General features: G+C 42.0%; 1 protein-coding gene across 1 annotated transcript; it reads right to left on the bottom strand.

Moving 5' to 3' along the window:
* Positions 1-3,023: 3,023 nt before the first annotated feature.
* Positions 3,024-6,848, bottom strand: OR1I1 (olfactory receptor family 1 subfamily I member 1). The gene has a single exon (XM_069086938.1). The coding sequence runs from the start codon at positions 6,222-6,224 to the stop codon at positions 5,289-5,291; it is 936 nt and encodes a 311-aa protein (XP_068943039.1). The 5' UTR covers positions 6,225-6,848; the 3' UTR covers positions 3,024-5,288.
* Positions 6,849-18,218: the final 11,370 nt, after the last annotated feature.

Raw genomic sequence — 18,218 nt, 5'->3', positions numbered from 1 at the left:
CATCCTCTACTCAGTTGTCAAAGCGATTTTCCTAAAGCACAAATCTGACCATCTCTCTTTCTGTCTCTCTGTCTCTCTCTCTCAATCTCTCTTTCTGTCTCTGTCTGTCTATCTCTCTGTTTCTCTCTCTCTCTGTCTGTCTCTCCCTCTCTCTGTGTGTCTCTCTGTGTCTCTGTGTCTCTCTCTGTCTCTGTGTCTCTTCCTCCTGCCCCTCCACACACATACCTACCACTCAAATTCTAGTGGCTCATCTCAAGGATCAAATATAAAATAATCTAGTATTCAAACCCCCTCCATCCACCTACCTTTCTTCTTACCCCCCACTTACTCTGTGATCCAATGACACTTGTCTTATTGCTCTTCCTTCAATAAGATACCCTGTCTTCTGACCATGGGCATTTTCCTTGTCTATCCATCCTTCATACCTGGAATACTCTCCTTCTTCATCTCCTCTTCTTAGTTAGCTTCCTTCAAGTCTCGGGTAAAATTCTGCCTTCTCTAGGAAGTTTTTCTTGAACTCCTTTAATTCCGAGTGCTTTCCCTGTGTTGATTATCTCCAGTTGCTCCTGTTTGTCGTTGTTTGCATGTGATCTTTTCCATTAATCTGTGACCTCCTAGAGTAGGGGGTGTATTTTACCTTTCTTTGTATTCCTAGTGCTTATTACAGTGCCTGGTACATGAATGTCGTGCTGCCCAATGTGTATGGACAGTCAACTGGAGCTTGGGACTAATGCCAGCCAGCCAGCCAGCCAGCGATTTGTATAGCCTCCGAGTATGTGATTGTTAAGTAGGGCTCTATGTAGTATTGTTGGGGAATCCTTGTCAGAATAGCTAATATTTCTCTAGCACTGTTAGGTTCACAAAGTACTGTGTATACATAACTCAATTTGGTCCTCACAATTACCTTGTGTGGTAGGTTCTACAGGTGATGTTTTATCTTGATTTTATGGACGAAGAAAGCAGTTCTCACCAATGTTAGATGAGTTGCCCAGAGGCCTATAAGCTAGTAATTGTTAGAGGCAAGATTGGAATCTAGGTTTTCCAAACTACATGTCCAATGATTTTCTAACTATACTGTGTGTCTTTCTTATTAGGATCCAGGGCAAGGTTGGGTTGTAGCAGACTGAATTGAGTTGGGCTGAGCTCTGCGGTGGGTTCTTGATTAAGCTAAGACTCAGGGGTATGCTGAACAGAGGGGGTGATGACTGGTCTTAGGCTTACATTCACTCATGGGACTGACGTGTGAATTGGTCTTATTTCTATCTGAATTGAGGTGGTGTCTAGGTTGGGCTCAGGGCTCCATTGAGTTGACAGTTAAGGTGGGTCCTGAGTCTAGCAGAACCTGAGTCCCCATGGAAGAACAAAGTATTTCCCTTCTTATTCCAAAACCATCACTGAGCAACCCCAGACAATAGCACTGAGGAGATAGGTTTGGTTGACTCTGCTTCTTTCCTGGAGAATGTGGATGACAGCAGCTCTATGATAGAAGAGCAACCGAGAAGAAATAAGTGGAAGGATGTGATCAAGGACACATGTAGAAAGGCTGGCCCTGGCAAGGAGAAGGACCCCCTCCCCTTCAGACAAAAGAGCAAAAGAGAGAAACAATGTTGAGGGACTTTGAGGTGTGGTGTATGGGGAAGAGGGAGCTCATGGCAGAAGGCTTCTATATTCTCAGTAAAATAAGATAGTAAGTCATCTGCTGAGAGGGAGACACAGAAGTTTGGCGTAGGAGATTTGAGTGGAGACAATGGGGAATGTGATAGAGATTCTAAAGAGTTGAAGTTCTGGTTGTATGTCTTTCACTAAAGTAGATAACACATTTATGGTGTTTTTTTCCAGCAGGATTCAGCATCATGCAAGTGTGAGCAGAGATGGTGGGTAGTGGCAGTAAATCAGGGGTGCTGTTTGGAAAGGCCTGAGCGAAGAAGGAAGACGATCTTTAGCTAACTCATCTTGGTAGAGAGGCAGCCTTGAGTCAGGAAGAGTTTTGTTCAGATTCTGCCTATGACACATCCTGGGTAAATTACATAACCTCTCAGTGTACATGGTCTATCCAGGACTTTAAATTGCTGAACTACCTTGGTAGAGGGAGTTCCCTCGCTGGGAATTAAGTATAGCAATGAAATCACAGATCTAGGGGGGAAAAAGAAAGGAAGGGAAGGAAAGGAAAAAAAGGGGGAAAAAGCCAACTGAATTATAAGAATTAGGGGAGAAAGAGGTGAGAACCTGTTAGCCCTAGGAGGGGGAGTGTAGCTGACTTCAGGATTCTGTGATGATGTAGGGTAGCATCAGTTTGGTCATTCTCAAGACACCAGCAAAGAAAGGGTTGTGCTCGTATGGAGAATGAATCAATAAATACACGAGGTTGAAGTCCCCAAGGATGGACTAGATTCTTATACAGTGCCAGCTCCATATCTCAATCAGTCAATAATTTAGTTAACAAGTATTTAACTGCTTTCTATTTGCCAGACACAGTGTGAAGATTCAGAGATAGAATTTAAATTAGAGATAGACATAGATTCAGAGATAGAAATTAAATTAAACGACAAGTTTCTGCTTGTAAGGAAGTTAAAGTCTATCAAAATATGTCTGCATATATATGTATATATACAAAATAGCTATGAAATAAATACAAGGTCATTTAAGAGCTAGAGGAAATAGGGGTAAGTAGGAGGTGAGAGAGGAAAGGTTTCATGTAGGAAGTGATGTTTGAGCTGACCTTTGATGGGAAGTCATAATTCTAAGAGAAGGAGGTGAGGAAAAAGTGCGCTCCAGGTGGAAAACAGTCAGCTTTTGCAAAAGGATGGAAGTATGAAATAGGATATCATGCATTAGGATGCATGCAGCCAATTTGGCTGGATCATAGAGTGTGTAAAGGGGAGATGTGTATCTGGATTACTAAAGGCTTTAAATGTTAAGCAGAGGAGTTTGAATGGGATTATTGGCCTGATAGGGAGTTGATTGAGTAGGAGAGTGACATGAAGGGGTTTATGCTTTGGGAAGATCACTCTGGCAGATATGTAGAGTATAAATTGGCTAGGGGAAGCCTTGAGATAAGAAGAACAAGCTGAGACTCTTTAAGTAGCCTAGGTGAGGGATAAGAAAGGGCTGAACTAAGGTGGTTATGGTGAGAATAGAGAGAAGGGGACAAAAGTGAGAGATCTTGTGGAGGTGCAGTTGGTTGAATGATTAGACCCAAAGGAGAGTAATTCTTTGATGCCATCCTAGAGCAGTGATTCTTTTTTTTTGTTGTTGCTTTTTTTTGGAGCAGGGGAGAACAGGAAATTGGGGTCAAGTGACTTGCCCAAGGTCACATGGCTAGTAAGTGTCAAGTGTCTGAGGCCAGATTTGAGCTCAGGTCCTCCTGACTCTAGGGAGGAGTCTATTCACTGTGCCACCTAGCTGCCCCATGAGCAGTGATTCTTAATTTGGAGTCTGTGAACTTAAAAAAAAGTATTCACACACACTCACTGCATTTCAGTATAACTAATTTCCTTTGTAATTCTCTTATATATTTGTTAGGAAAGATGCATGAAATGGAAATACAGACCTAAGTAATAAGGAGCTTTGTTAATATTATAATAAATAATAATAACTCATGCTACATATCACAAAGCACTTTATATATATTATCTCATTGAATATTCGTGTTGAACAAAGATATTTTTATTTTATTCATTTAAATACATTACTCTGAGAAAAGATCCATAGACTTCACCAGGCAGCCAAAGGGATCCATGACAGAAGGTTAAGAAGCCTCACCTTGGAGGGAGATTTGTGGTGGAATATCTCAGGGATCTTTCCTTGGGCCTGTGCTGTTTAACCTTTTTGTCAGTGATTTGGATAAGAGCACAGATGACATATTCATCAGCTCCTTGAATAACACAGAGCTGAGAGGTATCACTATAACATGTTGGGTGACAAAGTCAGTATTTTGAAAGACCACCCGGGCTCGAATGACCGGCTGACTCTAATAAGATGAAATTTAACAGGGATCACTGGGTTAAATGAAACTTCAGAAGTACAGGATGGGGAAAGTATTCCTGGAACAGCAGTTACACCCAAAAAGCATCTGGGGTTTTAGTGGACTGCAAGATCGGTGAACCCAGAGTGTGACATGGCTGCCCCCAATAGGTCTTTTTCTTAGGTGTTAATAGGGGAGTTGTATTTAGAACCAGGTAGATGATCACACCACTGTACTCTGCACTAAAGTAACACCTTGCACAGTTGTGTCTTGTTCTAATGATTCATTTTCTGAAGGTCATTGTCAAATTGAATACATCCCAAGGAGGGCAACCAGAATGGTTAGAGAACTGAAGACTGGCCATACAAGCATTGTTTATAAACACACAAGGGGATGTTTAGCTTGGAGAAGACTTGAGGGTGAGGGACACAGGTGGACATGATAGTTGTATTCAAGTATCTGAAGAGAGTTTAGACTTGTTCTTATTACCTTTAGAAGGGCAGAGCTGGACACAATGAGAGGAAATTGCAGAGATAGACTCCTTCCTTGATGCAAGAAACAACTTCCTAATAAATATAGCTGTCCAAAAGTGGAATGGGGCCATGAGCTCTCCATCACTGGAGCTCTTCAGGTAGATGTCTAAGGCGAAATAGAGGAATTTTTTTGTTGGAGAATTAAAAAAAATGACCCAGAGCTGCCAGTGAAGAAATGCCTTCTACCAATACAGATCAATGATGACTTTGCAACTTTGTGGCTCAACAAGTTTTTGTTGTTGTTGAAGTATGAGGCAATGATACATAGTGGATTGAGTTTGGAATTAGGAAGATCTGAGTCAAAATCCTGCCTCTGATGCTTATTAGCTATATAAGGATGTGCAAATCATTTAATCTTTCAATAACTTTCCAAGGATTTGGAAATCCTACTGAGACATAGGTGGATTTCAGTTCCCAGCCTTGAGCTCCCCCAGGCTGATGACATCACAGATGCTTCTTATACTTACAGATGGTTTGTCTCCAGTAATGCCTCTTTTACTTGAGTTCCAAAGCCCAGATATCGTGTCTCACTAGATCTTCCTTCTCCAGGCTAAGCATCCTTAGTCCCTTCGTCTGATCCCAGTTGTCCTTTCTTAGATGCTCTCCAACTTGCTAGTGTCATTCTTAAAATGTGGTATTCCCTATAGTGATCCTCAAGTGATAACTAAAGTGAACTACCTTTAGACCTTGGGTTGTAGCAGTATAAATGACCAATGTTAAAAACAGGAAGCTGCCTGCCTTGGGTTCCCCAGGTGCTTGTCTCATGTCCCCCCAGGTCTATGGCTCCATTACTATGAAGGTGGTGTTCTGCTGATCAGTTTCCTTAAAGCCCCCTTCATGTCCCTATTTCTCAGGCTGTAGATGAAGGGATTCAGCATGGGTATGACCACTGCACACATTACAGCAGCTGCCTTGTCCTTCTCTGGAGAGGTGGGTCCTGAGGGCTGCAGGTACACAGCAAAAATCGTCCCATAAAAGAGTAAGACCACAGTGAGGTGAGAGCCACAGGTGGAGAAGGCTTTCCATTTTCCCTCAGCAGAGGGAACCTTCAGAACAGCAGAGAAAATGCAAATATAGGAGAGAAGGATGTACACCAGGGGACTGATGCCCATGAAGACGCCAAAGACTAAAACCACCAACTCATTGATGTGGGTGTCGGAGCAGGAGAGCTTCAGCAGGGGCATGAGGTCGCAGAAGAAGTGGGGGATTTTGTTGTCTGCACAGAAGGTTAACTTTGCCATCAGGGAGGTGTGCACCACTGACTGGAGGTTAGTGACACCCCAGGGTCCTCCTACAAGCAGGATGCAGAGCCGAGGGCTCATGATGGTCACATAGCGCAGTGGGTGGCAGATGGCCACAAAACGGTCATAGGCCATCACGGCAAGGAGAAAGCTGTCCATGGTTCCAAACAAATGAAAAGAATACATTTGGATGAGGCAGCCAGCATAGGGGATGGCCTTGCTGTGTGTCAGAATATTTATCAGCATCTTAGGCATTGTGGTGGAGGCCTGACAGAGATCCACGAAGGACAGGTTGGAGAGGAAGAAGTACATGGGGGTGTGGAGGTGGGAGTCAGAATAAATGGCCAGAATGATGAGCAGGTTCCCAACTATGGTGACCATGTACATGCTCAGGAAGACCCCAAAGAGGAGCCATTGTTGGTCTGGTTGCTCTGAAAGTCCCAGAAGGAGGAATTCTGATACACTAGTGTGGTTGTCTTGTCCCATGTAGCTGATGTGTCTGCCGAGAAGGATCCACAAAATAGAAATACAAGTATCCCTAGGGAATCAGAAACTTTGCTAATAATAAAATCGTAGTAGCCATTCATGTTTCTGTATTGCAAAGCACTTTATAAATGTGTGGTCCACACACTTATTTTTAAGCACCTATTATTTATTAATATAAACAATTAGTTACAAATATATCATGTTATGTGTTACATATAATTCATATATTTAATAATTAATTGATAAATCAATAATGTATTAATATTTATTAAGCACCCTCTATTCCCAGTGTACAATTCTTCCACAAAGATAAATATGGCAATAGACCATACCCTTTAGGGGTGTTCTAATCTAATAGATGAGAAGTAAATAAATATTATACGAAGTAGCATGGAAGTCCTGCAAAAAGGGCTTTCTATCTGCTTCACAGCATGAAATAGCTTTCACACATTATAATGGAAACATTGAGTTTATGCAGAATTCCTCTCCAAGGAATTGGAAAGAGCTCTAATAATTTCACGCTTAGTTTTACAGATTTTTGTATGTTGCTGTCAATTTGGAAAAGGAAACTGGAATCTTGGAACACTCTCGGAATTTAGTAATTTGAACCGGATTGCCATTGAGTTTGATAGATTAATTAACATAATTATTATCCATGATATAGTTGACCTGCCTTTTGTGTAGCAATTGATGGACAGTAGTAATGATCATTAAAACTGATCAATACTCCATGTGGCCTTTTGAATGCACGACAGCAAAGAATATCAAAATTGGGAGCTATACGCATGAAGTTGTTTTTCCACGTAGACAATTTGGAGGTGTATTCAACTCTACTATTATTGAACTAATGTCACTATGTTTTATTTGTAGGATTCTTTTCTGTTAATGCTATGTTTACAAATTCCCAGCATTATAATTTTGGAAAGAACTGTAAGACTGTGCTGTTAATATTTCGGGTTTATGCCTGCGGTTTGATGCATATGTAGCCTTAAGGGGTTGGATCCTCTTTGATGTGAATACTGTGATTGCTTTATAAGAACTACCACATAGTAGAAACATTAGTCTGGGGGACATGGCGCTCCCTCTAAGTAGTGATTGCATAAATTTGTGTGTGTACTCTATCAAGAGTTAATTTGTTTTTGGTAAATAATACAAGTGAATTTAAGAAATAGAAAAAAAATATAAGTACAATTAAGTGTGAAATAGTTATTGTTTAATCATGATCCCAAACCAATGGCTTTCATTCCTAGTTCTCTAAAGGCAGGGAGAACAAATATTATTTTATAGCTGATAAGATGCAGAAAAAGGCAGTTGGAGTGGCTGAAAATCTTGCTGAATTTTAAGCTTAAAAGCTGAAATCAGAAATGAATGGACGTTTGGATGGCCTCTGAACATGATAATGAGAAAATTGTATTTGGGTCTTAACACTTCAGATTGCCTTTCACAAAATGCAAGATGGATTTTTATTAATTTATAACCGGGATATTAGCTTGCTTTTACAGATTACCTAAACATATTTGAATCCTGTCCCTTCCCTCCCACCAGTTGGGAATATGATACTTTGGCAAGTCTGTATGCAAGTTATTAAAATTCTAAATGGCAGTTAATTAAAGATTTTGTTTGATAGTGTGAGAAGGTGGTGCCAGTTGAAGGATCCAAGAAGACAGTGAAGTTCGCACGACCCAAGAGTATTTGGAATGTTATTAATATGGTAAATTAGCTTCCTACACTGTATTTAAATAATGAATTTAGGGATTTCCCCCATGGAAATGTGAACCTTACTGGGTAAACCCTAATGCTTGTCATATATTATGCAACAGCTGTGAACTAATCCCAATATCTGTTGGTATTAATGTTGATTTCAAGACAGTTGCATCTGGCTTTAGTTGTAAGCATTGGAACTTATTGGGTGAGGTGGAATCTCTTGGGGCTGTCAATTGATTTACATATTGCCCATGATCTCACTTTGATCCTGATAAAAGTGTTTGCTGACAAATCAAGTTATTTGCCATGCAAAGGGAAAATGTCAGTGGCTGCCCACTGGTGCGTGCTAAATAGAATAGTTTGATTTTTTTTTTAATTAAGGGGGCCATCCCTTGACTCACTTCTTAAAGAGGCCTTTTCACTGAATGGCCTCACTCAAAGTGAGAACCTTCAAAGACCTTAGCCTGGAAGGGCCAGAGTCTCCCACTGCATCCTGGGCCATCTCTAATCATCCTGATGAATATCTGGCCACTGGACCCAGAAGACTCTGGAGGAGAAAGTGATGCTGGTGACCTTGGATAGCCCTTCCTCACTCAAATCAAAGTTAGCTGCAAGTCATATCATCATTTCCCTGATGTCATGGTTGGTCCTCTTAGAGAACGGAGGACAAACACAGCCACAACAATCCGTAAACCAGGAGCAGGTGAATGAAGATTATAAGAAAGGTGAAGGTGACCATCTTGCAAACACAATGGCAGAGTCTCCCAGATTCTTTTCCTCTGATAGGAATGGATGGGTTTCTACCTGTCAGACAATAAGGCTAGCCATTGTAGCCCTTGAATAGGGTGAAGTTAGGAGAGGGAGAAGGATAGGGCCTATGAATCTGCTGGCATGGGGAACATTTTCTACCAATGCAGGGGTCTCCACAACTTAGAGTTGCCTAGTGGTTAGGTGACTTGCCCAGGGTCACACAGCCAGGATGTGTCAGAAGTGGGGCTTAAACCCAGGCTTTGGTGGGAGTGGAGAGAAACAAGGAAATAAACATTTACGTAGCATCTACTATGTGCTGGGCACATAGTAGGTAAGAGCCTTTTACAAATATTATCTCATTTGATAATATATTTTTGAGGGCCCTCTCTGTCTACTGAGCCACAATGTATAAATCAGTTGTTCCAAAAAGATGTCTTACCATTACCTGTGATCAAAGTTAAGGGATTCTTGTCTCTACGTTCCTAAGTGAGGTTCATCTGTGTCTTTCAGACCAAAACCTAATAGAATGTTTTAGTTTACAACAACTTACATTTTGCCCCTCTTAAAGATGATTAAGTTCAGTGATGACATCATGCATCCCTGATGCTATAAATGATAGTAACACAGGGATAGAATTGCTTTCCTGTAATCATCTCAGGGGTGGTCCCTGCCAGCCCCATCGCACTTGCCTAATGAGGTGAGAACATCAGGGTGTGGAATAGCACTTTCTGCACCTCTTTCCACATCTCTGTCTCTTCCCCTCCCTATGTTGCTCTTCTTTGATCAGACCCCAGAAACTGGGGTGGAGGGAAGGGGCAAACCTTGGAGCGTGGCAGGATACCTTTCATAGCCTGAGTCTTTATGGTATGGGGTTGTACCCATATGCCTTGCTCTGTAATCCACAGTAGGGCAAAAGACACTTGTATACAAAAAGCCCAAACAAAGTAGGGGGATGGCCACCATGGTTCAGAGAGATGGTTCTGCCATAGTACCTACCCACAACACTGGCCAGCAGGTAAGGACCACCCCTGTTGCCCACCCCTTACCTGGGGGACCCTTTGTAAGCTTGCAGATCAATTTTGTTGGGCTACCTAAGTGTTAATCCTGTAAAGGTCTTCTCCTTATTGATAGGGAACCACTCTCCTGTTCACAGAGACTCCATCACAGTTTCCTTAATATTCCCAGACTTAGATGACCACTTATACTAGACAATGATAGACACACATTTTACATTAGTAATAGTAACTAGCATTTATGTAGTACTTTAGGGTTTGCAAAGTATTTGACAAATGATATCTCATTTGATCTTCACAATAACCCTTGGGAGGTAAGGGTTATTATTTTGATTTTTCAGATGAGGAAACTGAGGCAGACAGAGGTTAAGTGACTTGTCCAGGACCAAGTAGCTAGTGAGGACCTGAAGTCAGTTTTGAATGGAGGTCTTCCTGATTTCAGGTCTAACCACTGCACCATATATATATAGCATTTAAAATACAGCAACAACTGGTGTACAGCTACTACCCAGAATTGACATAGAACACAAAAAATTCTGTCAAAAAACATACTTAGCCCAAGTTGGCAGAAAACTGTCCCTAAGTGACCTGATGTTCCTCCTCTAGCTCTCATGCACATTAGGAACACTGTAAACAGAAAGCATAGCCTAACACTCTGTAAGACTCTCATGGCATGCTCTCTGTGAATGCCAGCTAGGCTTCAAGTTTCTCTATACCAAACAGACCTCTACTAATAGATGTTCTTCTGTGTCACTGTAAATGCTAATGAAACCTGGTAGGTCTCTTTGCCAATAGCTATCAGAAGCCCCATTGCCTGATTCCCTCTGCCCCAACCTCTGGCCAGGAGAATGAGTCTATGTAAAGGCCTATCAATAGGGAAATGCCCTTCACCCTCCACTGGAAGGGTCCAGTCCCAGTCCTGCTGAGTGGCAGCACCACTGCCTGCTATCAGGAGCATCAGGACCCATATGTCACACTTCAGATCTGGGCACTTCTGCCTCTGCAAGGTAGGGGAGTTTCCTCTTGGGACTGAGGAAAAAGAACCCCAGAACAAACCTACCAACTTGCCTCTTCTCCCTTCCACCCTCAGCCTCTGACCTGATTAGAGAATACATGTGTGCAGTTGGGGGAGGAGCAGGAGACTTCCGTTATCACTGATTGTGCTATTGTCCTTCACCATAGTCTTCTCAGTGATCTCCAGACTAGACTCAGGTTGATGTGTGATCCTACCTGGCTTTTGGGAACTCTGTATTTAATTGTACAACATAAGGCTTGGGGTAGTTAGGTGGCATAGTGAATAGAGCGACGGCCCTGGAGTCAAGAGGCCCTGAGTTCAAATATGGCCTCAGACACTTAGCACTTACTAGCTGTGTGACCTTGGGCAAGTCACTTAACCCCAACTGCCCTGCCTTCCCCCCTGCAAAAAACAAACAAACCAAACCAACATAAGGCTCAACCCCAGTCAATTTGTTTTCTCTTTTTATGCTACTCTGCTTATTTTACTACCTGATCTATGGTCACTTCTAAGGGATGGATGGGTAGTGTTTTCTTAAACCTGATCCAGGTTTAGTGATCCTCTGTAGTGAACCTCATGGTTTGTTGCGTGTGCTTGCATACACCAGCCACCATGGCAAAGAACTCCTATTGATTAAAATACTGCCAGACATTCAGCTTTTCCTCATGGCCAGCGACTCTTCTCATGTCATGAATGTGGGCTGTACGTGTCCTGGTGATCCCTTGAGTCTTACACAATTCATCTCTTGCATTTAGCTCCTATACTATGCTGCAGTTAGATGTGTGGACTTTTCCCCCCAGATTCACTATGATACTCTGATTTTCTATCAAATATCCCCATTCAAGAGAGCTCACTAAGATGCCTTGGTGACTGTTTATTCTGGAGTGTAGTTTCACTTTAATTCACATTTCCTCCCTGGCAGTCTATGACATGCTCCGTTCATTCCTCTTACCTTGCTTTGCAGTAGGCTTTGGGAATATGATGCACAGTACAGGCAGGGAGAAGTCATACCTTATGTGTACACAGCTTTCCTATGGCCAAGCTCACCTTCCTTCAGTCCAACTTTTCTGCTTTTCTTCCTCCTCTTCCCATTCAGCCTTTCCCTGTTGGCCTAGCTTAATGCTACCCTCCTACAATCTATTCCATTTGGCCAAAGAACATTTTAGTTTTTTAGACTGTGCATGAAGAGCACATAAGCAATCCGTCCCAGGACTTCTCTGGGTGAATGATATCTCCCCTCACATCCCTTCACACAATCTTTCATTCTTCCTATATAACATCACACACAAAACACTCCCAACCACCAGTAGCATCACCTTCCACCATCTCCTTGAGTATTGATAACATCCGTTGGGGTGAGTGAACGTGAAAGGCTCAATCTTTCCAACCTCCTGTGAAGTGCTAATGGAATGGTCAGTTCTGTAAAGACCCAGCCTGAAACATCATTGCCCTAGCAGCTCTTTGGTGACTTTCTTTTGCTTCACAAGGCAGAGTCTGTTCTCTGATAAATGCCTCCAGCTGTGTCTGGAATTATAGAAACTGCTTCTGCACACTATGCAGGGCTTTCTGCCCTCTTTACACTGCTTGACAACTGAAGATATGAGCTATTCCCTGGATTCCCTGACTTAAGCAACCTCATCCAAACATGAATTTTTGTTATTCCTTTATTGTTTTTCCTTGTCTCAGACGTGGAGTTTCCACATATGGGACCATAGCTCTCTGCTATCCCAGGTCTACAACACCATTTAGCTGTTCTCCTTAAGTCCCTAGCTTCAGTGACCCCATGCTGATTTTCCATTTACTCAGGTTTTAGAAATGGGAATAATTTAACAAAACTACTAAAGTTACTCTGGGGAGGCATAGAGACAAGGGCCTTGTGCCTCCTTTATCTCAGCGTGAATCAGCATCCACTTTAGGCAAAATGATCAATCACATAAAATTCTCAGAATCTAGATTTATTCCAGCCCATCCCACAGAAAAATAGTTTGCCATGCTCTGCTTCCAAGGCCAACCACAAAGGGAAACAGGTTGTCCTCAATTTTCAAGGCCAACTGGACACAAAACCAATTTGTTTTTCTTAGTGTATAAAAACCAACTGTGAACTCAGTTCAGTGGGATTCCTCCATCTGATTCCTCCCATAATCATGTGTTTCTGAATGCAATTTCCTTTGACCAGAACCCTAAATTGTGAGCTGTGGTTTTTGCCAGAACAGCAGAAAATGACAAAGTTTATGCAAAGTATTCTAGGGAAATTTGAGGAGAGAGAGATCACTTTCAACTGGGCAAGGTCAAGAAAGGAGGCTGGGCTGGAAAATTGGAGAAGACTTCATGGAGGCGGTGTCACCTGAGGATTCATGGAATCAGGAGACAGCAGGATGGGACTAGAGAGTGTCTAGTGCAATTTGATTGGAGGATAAAAGTACATGCAGGGGAGTAGGGTGAAACAAAACTGATAAGGTAAGTTGGAGCCAGATCCTGGAGCCTTAAATGCTAGACGGAGTTTGTATTTTGTTCCATAAGCAATAGAAAGCTAATGAAAGGTTTTGAGGGACATAGTTAATCCTCTACTTTAAGGAAGATTAATTTGCCAGTTGGTTGAGAGGCAGATGCGGCGGTGGGGGGAAGGGAGAGAAGACATACCAACCAGAATGCAAGGAATTTATGAATGTCACAAATTTGTTCTAGGGATCAGTATCCCTTGAACATGAAAATCTGAGGGATCTTGAATAACGTTATTTATCTATTGTTACTAGTTAGACAATCCGGTTCTCCCCACCTTGTGAGTTAAGAAAAACCATATAATGTTCTTTGGCAACTAGAGGTTTGACAATTAGCCCTTTGGTAGGATATAGTACCAATAGCCCCTAAAAAGGACAGAAACCATCAGTTAAAGAAACTAACCTTTATGTTAGGAAGGGAAAGGAATAAGCATTTATATAGTATATAAGTATATTATATAAGCATATATGGTGCCTGCTATTTGCCAGCCTCCTTACAAATATCTCATTTGATCCTCACAAGAACCCTGGGAGGTAGGTGTGGCTATAATCCTCATTTTGCCATTGAGGAAACAGATAAACAGAGGTAAAGTGACTTGTCCAGGGTAACACAGCTAAGTAGTATCTGTAATAGCTGCTGGTGGGTCTGACTGTCTCAAGTCTCCACTCCAATTGAAACTTCATTCAGCTACCAAAGTGATTTTCCTAAAGTGCAATTGATCATGTTACCCCACTACTTAGTAAACTCTAGTGGCTTCCTATTGTCTCCAGAATCAAATACAAAAAACCTCTGTTTGGCGTTCATAGCCCTTCGTGACCTGGCCCCTCTTATCTCCCCAGTCTTCTTACACCTCACTCCCTGACACATATTCTTCAGTCCAGTGACATTGACCTCCTGACTGTTTCCTGAACAAGACATTCCATCTCTCAGTCTGGGCATTTTCTCTGGCTGTTCCCCTGAATGTTCTCCCTCCTTCACTCCAACTACTGACCTCCCCAGCTTCCTTTAAGTCCCAATTAAAATTCCGTCTTTTCTTGGAAGACTTCTCTTAAGTCTGGTGCTAATTATTTCCCCTTTATCCTGTATGTAGCTTGCTTTGCATATATCTACTGTCTCCTCAATTCAATTATAAGCTCCTTGAGGGCAGGGACTATCTTTTTCTTCTTTTGTATCCCCATCACTTAGCACTGGGCCTGGCACATAATAGAGACTTAACAAATATTTAGGGCGGCTAGGTGGCGCAGTAAATAGAGCACTGGCCCTGGAGTCAGGAGGACCTGAGTTCAGATGCGGCCTCAGACACTTAACGCTTACTAGCCATGTGACCTTGGGCAAGTCACTTGACCCCAATTGCCCTGGCTTCCCCCCTGCAAAACCAAAGATAAAACAACAACAACAACAAATATTTACTGATTGATCTCATTCCTGATTCCAAGCCTAGTACTCCATTCACACGACACCGCCAAATAATCAGACTGATTCTGTCACAGACGTCAGTTGTCCTTTCAAAGGAAGGCTGTAAAGGCAGATGTGCTCAGCTCAAAAGAAATCTGGGTTCTAGTCCCATCCCTGCAATCCAGTGGCTACATGATCTTAAATGCATTATATCACCTCTCTGGGGTGTTGATTCATCGTCTATAAAATAAGACACTTTTATTAGATGGTCTAAAGGTCCCTATCATATTTACAATTCTAGAGTTCAATGGTGATGTTTTAACCCTTAGTTTTATCTGATGTACTGCTTCTTGCTCCAAAACCCCTGACAAACTACATTGGTGATAGAATATAAATTGCTTATTGATTACAACCCATTGAGATCCCCCCAAAAGGCAAGAGCAGGATGGCTTGTTTGATGCTGATGAGAGCTTGATCATCTAGAACTTAGTCAAGAATATATCAATACTCCAGAGATTGGGGATCTCTTTGATGTGGTCATTCCCTCCAGAGATTCTGGTTGCAATCCATCCCTGCCTCCCTGCCTATACTTTCACCATAAGAGGTTCTCCTGGTGTGCTAGGGGCCTTCTTTGAGATCTCTTGACATCCTGAAGATATCAGTAGAATGTGTGGGTGGCTCACTGAATATCCTTTACTCTCACTGTGTGAGCAGCCCATGTTTTTTTCTCTCCCCAATTATATATTTCTCTGAGGACACCCTTCAACCATCTTTTCCTGGACAATCCTTTGTTTTTAATGTGTTGCAAATTGCTTGTAACCATCATATGCCTCGCCATCATTCTTTGGGCCACCCCCAACTTCAGTTCTTCAGAGACTGGAGTGTATGACTCAAGGTCCTGTAACTTTACTGGAAAAATACCAGTATTGCTGTTACCCCAGCTTCCTTTACAGGTAATAGCTTAAGGTCATTCAAGTAACTTGACAGTTTCCTAATGGCCTTTACAGCCCACTATTCTTTTCCTGTTCAATTCTTGGCCCAGTCCATTGTCTGTTTACAGTGTCTATACTTCAGGGATGAGCTCAGTGGTATGCTGGTAAATGTTTAACTACTGGCTCTCCAGAACAGAAAACAGTAGGCACAATACACTTTTAAGTTTAGGCTGTATTATTAATTTTCTCTAAGACTTTTTAAAGTCTAGACAGTCAACAAAACAACAAAACCATGATTTGTGGTGTTTGCCAAATTCCAGGGTATAAATGGTCACATTGAAAATCTAACAGTCAGCTCTCTTGAGCTGGTATGAGCTTACTCTAGCACATCCCTGGCTTGAGCCCTGCAAGCTGCCCATCTAAATGTAAGTCATAGTCTGCACAGCAGACATTCTTCATCCATTTAATTTTTCCTGTGTGAATAGTTAGGTGACACTCTTTGAAGTAGTTTCATGGTCAAAATCTGGTAGAAGATAGAGTCATCCTGCTGAAGGGGATCAGCCACAAATGAACAGGAAGATGGAAATAGGACTGAGCTGAGCAGGAAGATTTGAAGACAAACCAGGGTCAGAAGATAGTGGAGAGGAACACACTCAGGACCATCCACTAAAAGATAATATGCTGAGTTCAATGTGTGCTCCACTGTAGCATCTTTTTAATGGCAGACTGGAACATGATGGCATATTCCCTTCTGCTATGTAAGGGGAAAATCCATCAGAAGCTAGATCTGTTAGACCCCAGAAATTCCATGTCAGTGGTCTCTTAAGAGAGAACCATGAACAGGAGCATCTCAGTGTTTGGTGTTCACCTTGACTCAATGTTTGGTCTTTATGATCCATGGACCTGGATCTACTTCATGTCCTTTGACTTTGAACGTGACATGTCTCTATCCATTGCCCACCTTCCTGACAGCCCCATAACCACAACTACAACTGGGCTGGAGCTCATGGCTCCTGCAGATTTATGAGTTAACCTCTGCTTGCCCAAGTGATGGCTTCAAGGCAAGGCAGTGATCCTTATAGGGCTGGACAAACTCAATAGAGATTTCAGGGAGTGACAAGTTCCATAGTGATTGCAGGGTGTGACCAGCTCCAATGGTGGCTACAGGTTGTGACAGATATACAGGGTGTAACAGAACAAATAAAAATCTGTTTCATTCTTTGTTTTTTTCCTATACAAGTATTAGACTACTGTGTGAGGGATACTTTTGCAAAAGCAAAGTTTAGATAAGGTACTGTTATGGGTAAGAAGCTTATAGTAGTAGAGAGATAACCAACATAGATACAATACAATATGTCGTAATCTCCTAGTTGACAAATCAGATGGTCTTTTTTCACTCTTTATCCTTTTCTCCTGAATACTCGTTGCTGAGCTTTTGGGATCCCAGTCCTTTCTGGTTTTCCTCTTGCTTGTTCCTTTTCTGTCTCCTTTGCTGGTTCATCATGTAGACTATGTCCTGTAGCCGTGGGGGGTCCCACAAAGCTCTGTCCTAGACACTCTACTCTTCAATCTCTATATTTTCTTTCTCTTGGCAATCTCACCAGCTCCCATGGGTTTAATGGTCATCTCTATGTTTATGGCTCCCAGATCTATTTATTCCTGCCCCAGTCCTTTCCCTGAATTTTAATACTGTTGAGGGGTCTACAGTTAGTTTGCTCAGAGGATCAAATGAGATAATATATTTGTAAAACTTTTGGCATAGTGCCTGGCACATCATGAGCTATGTGTCAAAACAACTACACATGAGATAAAGTATAAATTCTATTCTCTCCATCTGTGATTTGGAAAATAGGTATCAGTTGGGAGGGGGAGAAGATTGTGAGGGTGGATGCTCTCAAGGCCAGCTCCAAGAGAGAACAGAAGACCAAGAACAAAGGAAGGAAAAAGAACTGATAGACATGGACTCTTGGCCAGCCTAGCCATTTGAGTCAGATTACAAGAGAAAACTTTAAAACCAATCCACAGACAAGTAGATGGGGACTGAAGTTAGAGCAATGATGAGACAGGGAGGAGAAGTAAGCTAAATTAAAACTATTTGTAAATGGGAAAGATTTATTTACATTTTTAGCTTTTTTGGGGGTGGAGGGGCAGGCAGAGTTAAATGACTTGCCCAGGGTCACACAGCTAGTAAGTGTCTGAGGCCAGATTAGAACCCAAGTCCTCCTGACTCCAGGGCAGTGCTCTATTCATTGCCCCACCTAGCTGCCCCAATTTTCATTCTCAGTTGTTTTGAAGGACTATTTTATTTAGGGTTTTTTTTTTCTTCATTAAGGAAGAGATTTGATGCTGAAGCCTGGAGACTTAGGTTCCAGTCCTAACCTCATCATTCCCTAACAATACCCATGGGACTTTGGGTAGATGACTTCCCATCCCCGATCTCAGTTTTCCTGTTTGTAAAATGGGAATAACACTTTCACTACTTTCCTTATATACTGTTGTTGTCAGGAAAGTGCTTCATAGTCCTCAGAATACAATAATAATAGCTTTAAGGTTGCAAAGCCCTTTACAGATATTATCCTATTTTGCCGATGAAGAAACTGAGTCACAGAAAGGTTAAATGAGTTGTTCAGATCACAAAGCTACTAAGTGTTTGAGGTCATATTTGCACTTGGGTCTGTGAGTCCAG

The sequence above is a fragment of the Petaurus breviceps genome, unplaced genomic scaffold, assembly GCF_028583685.1.
Source record: "Petaurus breviceps papuanus isolate PSGF00001 unplaced genomic scaffold, PetGlider_PUasm1.0 180, whole genome shotgun sequence".
Classification (NCBI taxonomy): Eukaryota; Metazoa; Chordata; class Mammalia; order Diprotodontia; family Petauridae; genus Petaurus; species Petaurus breviceps.
This window is presented reverse-complemented; position numbering and strand designations above follow the sequence as displayed.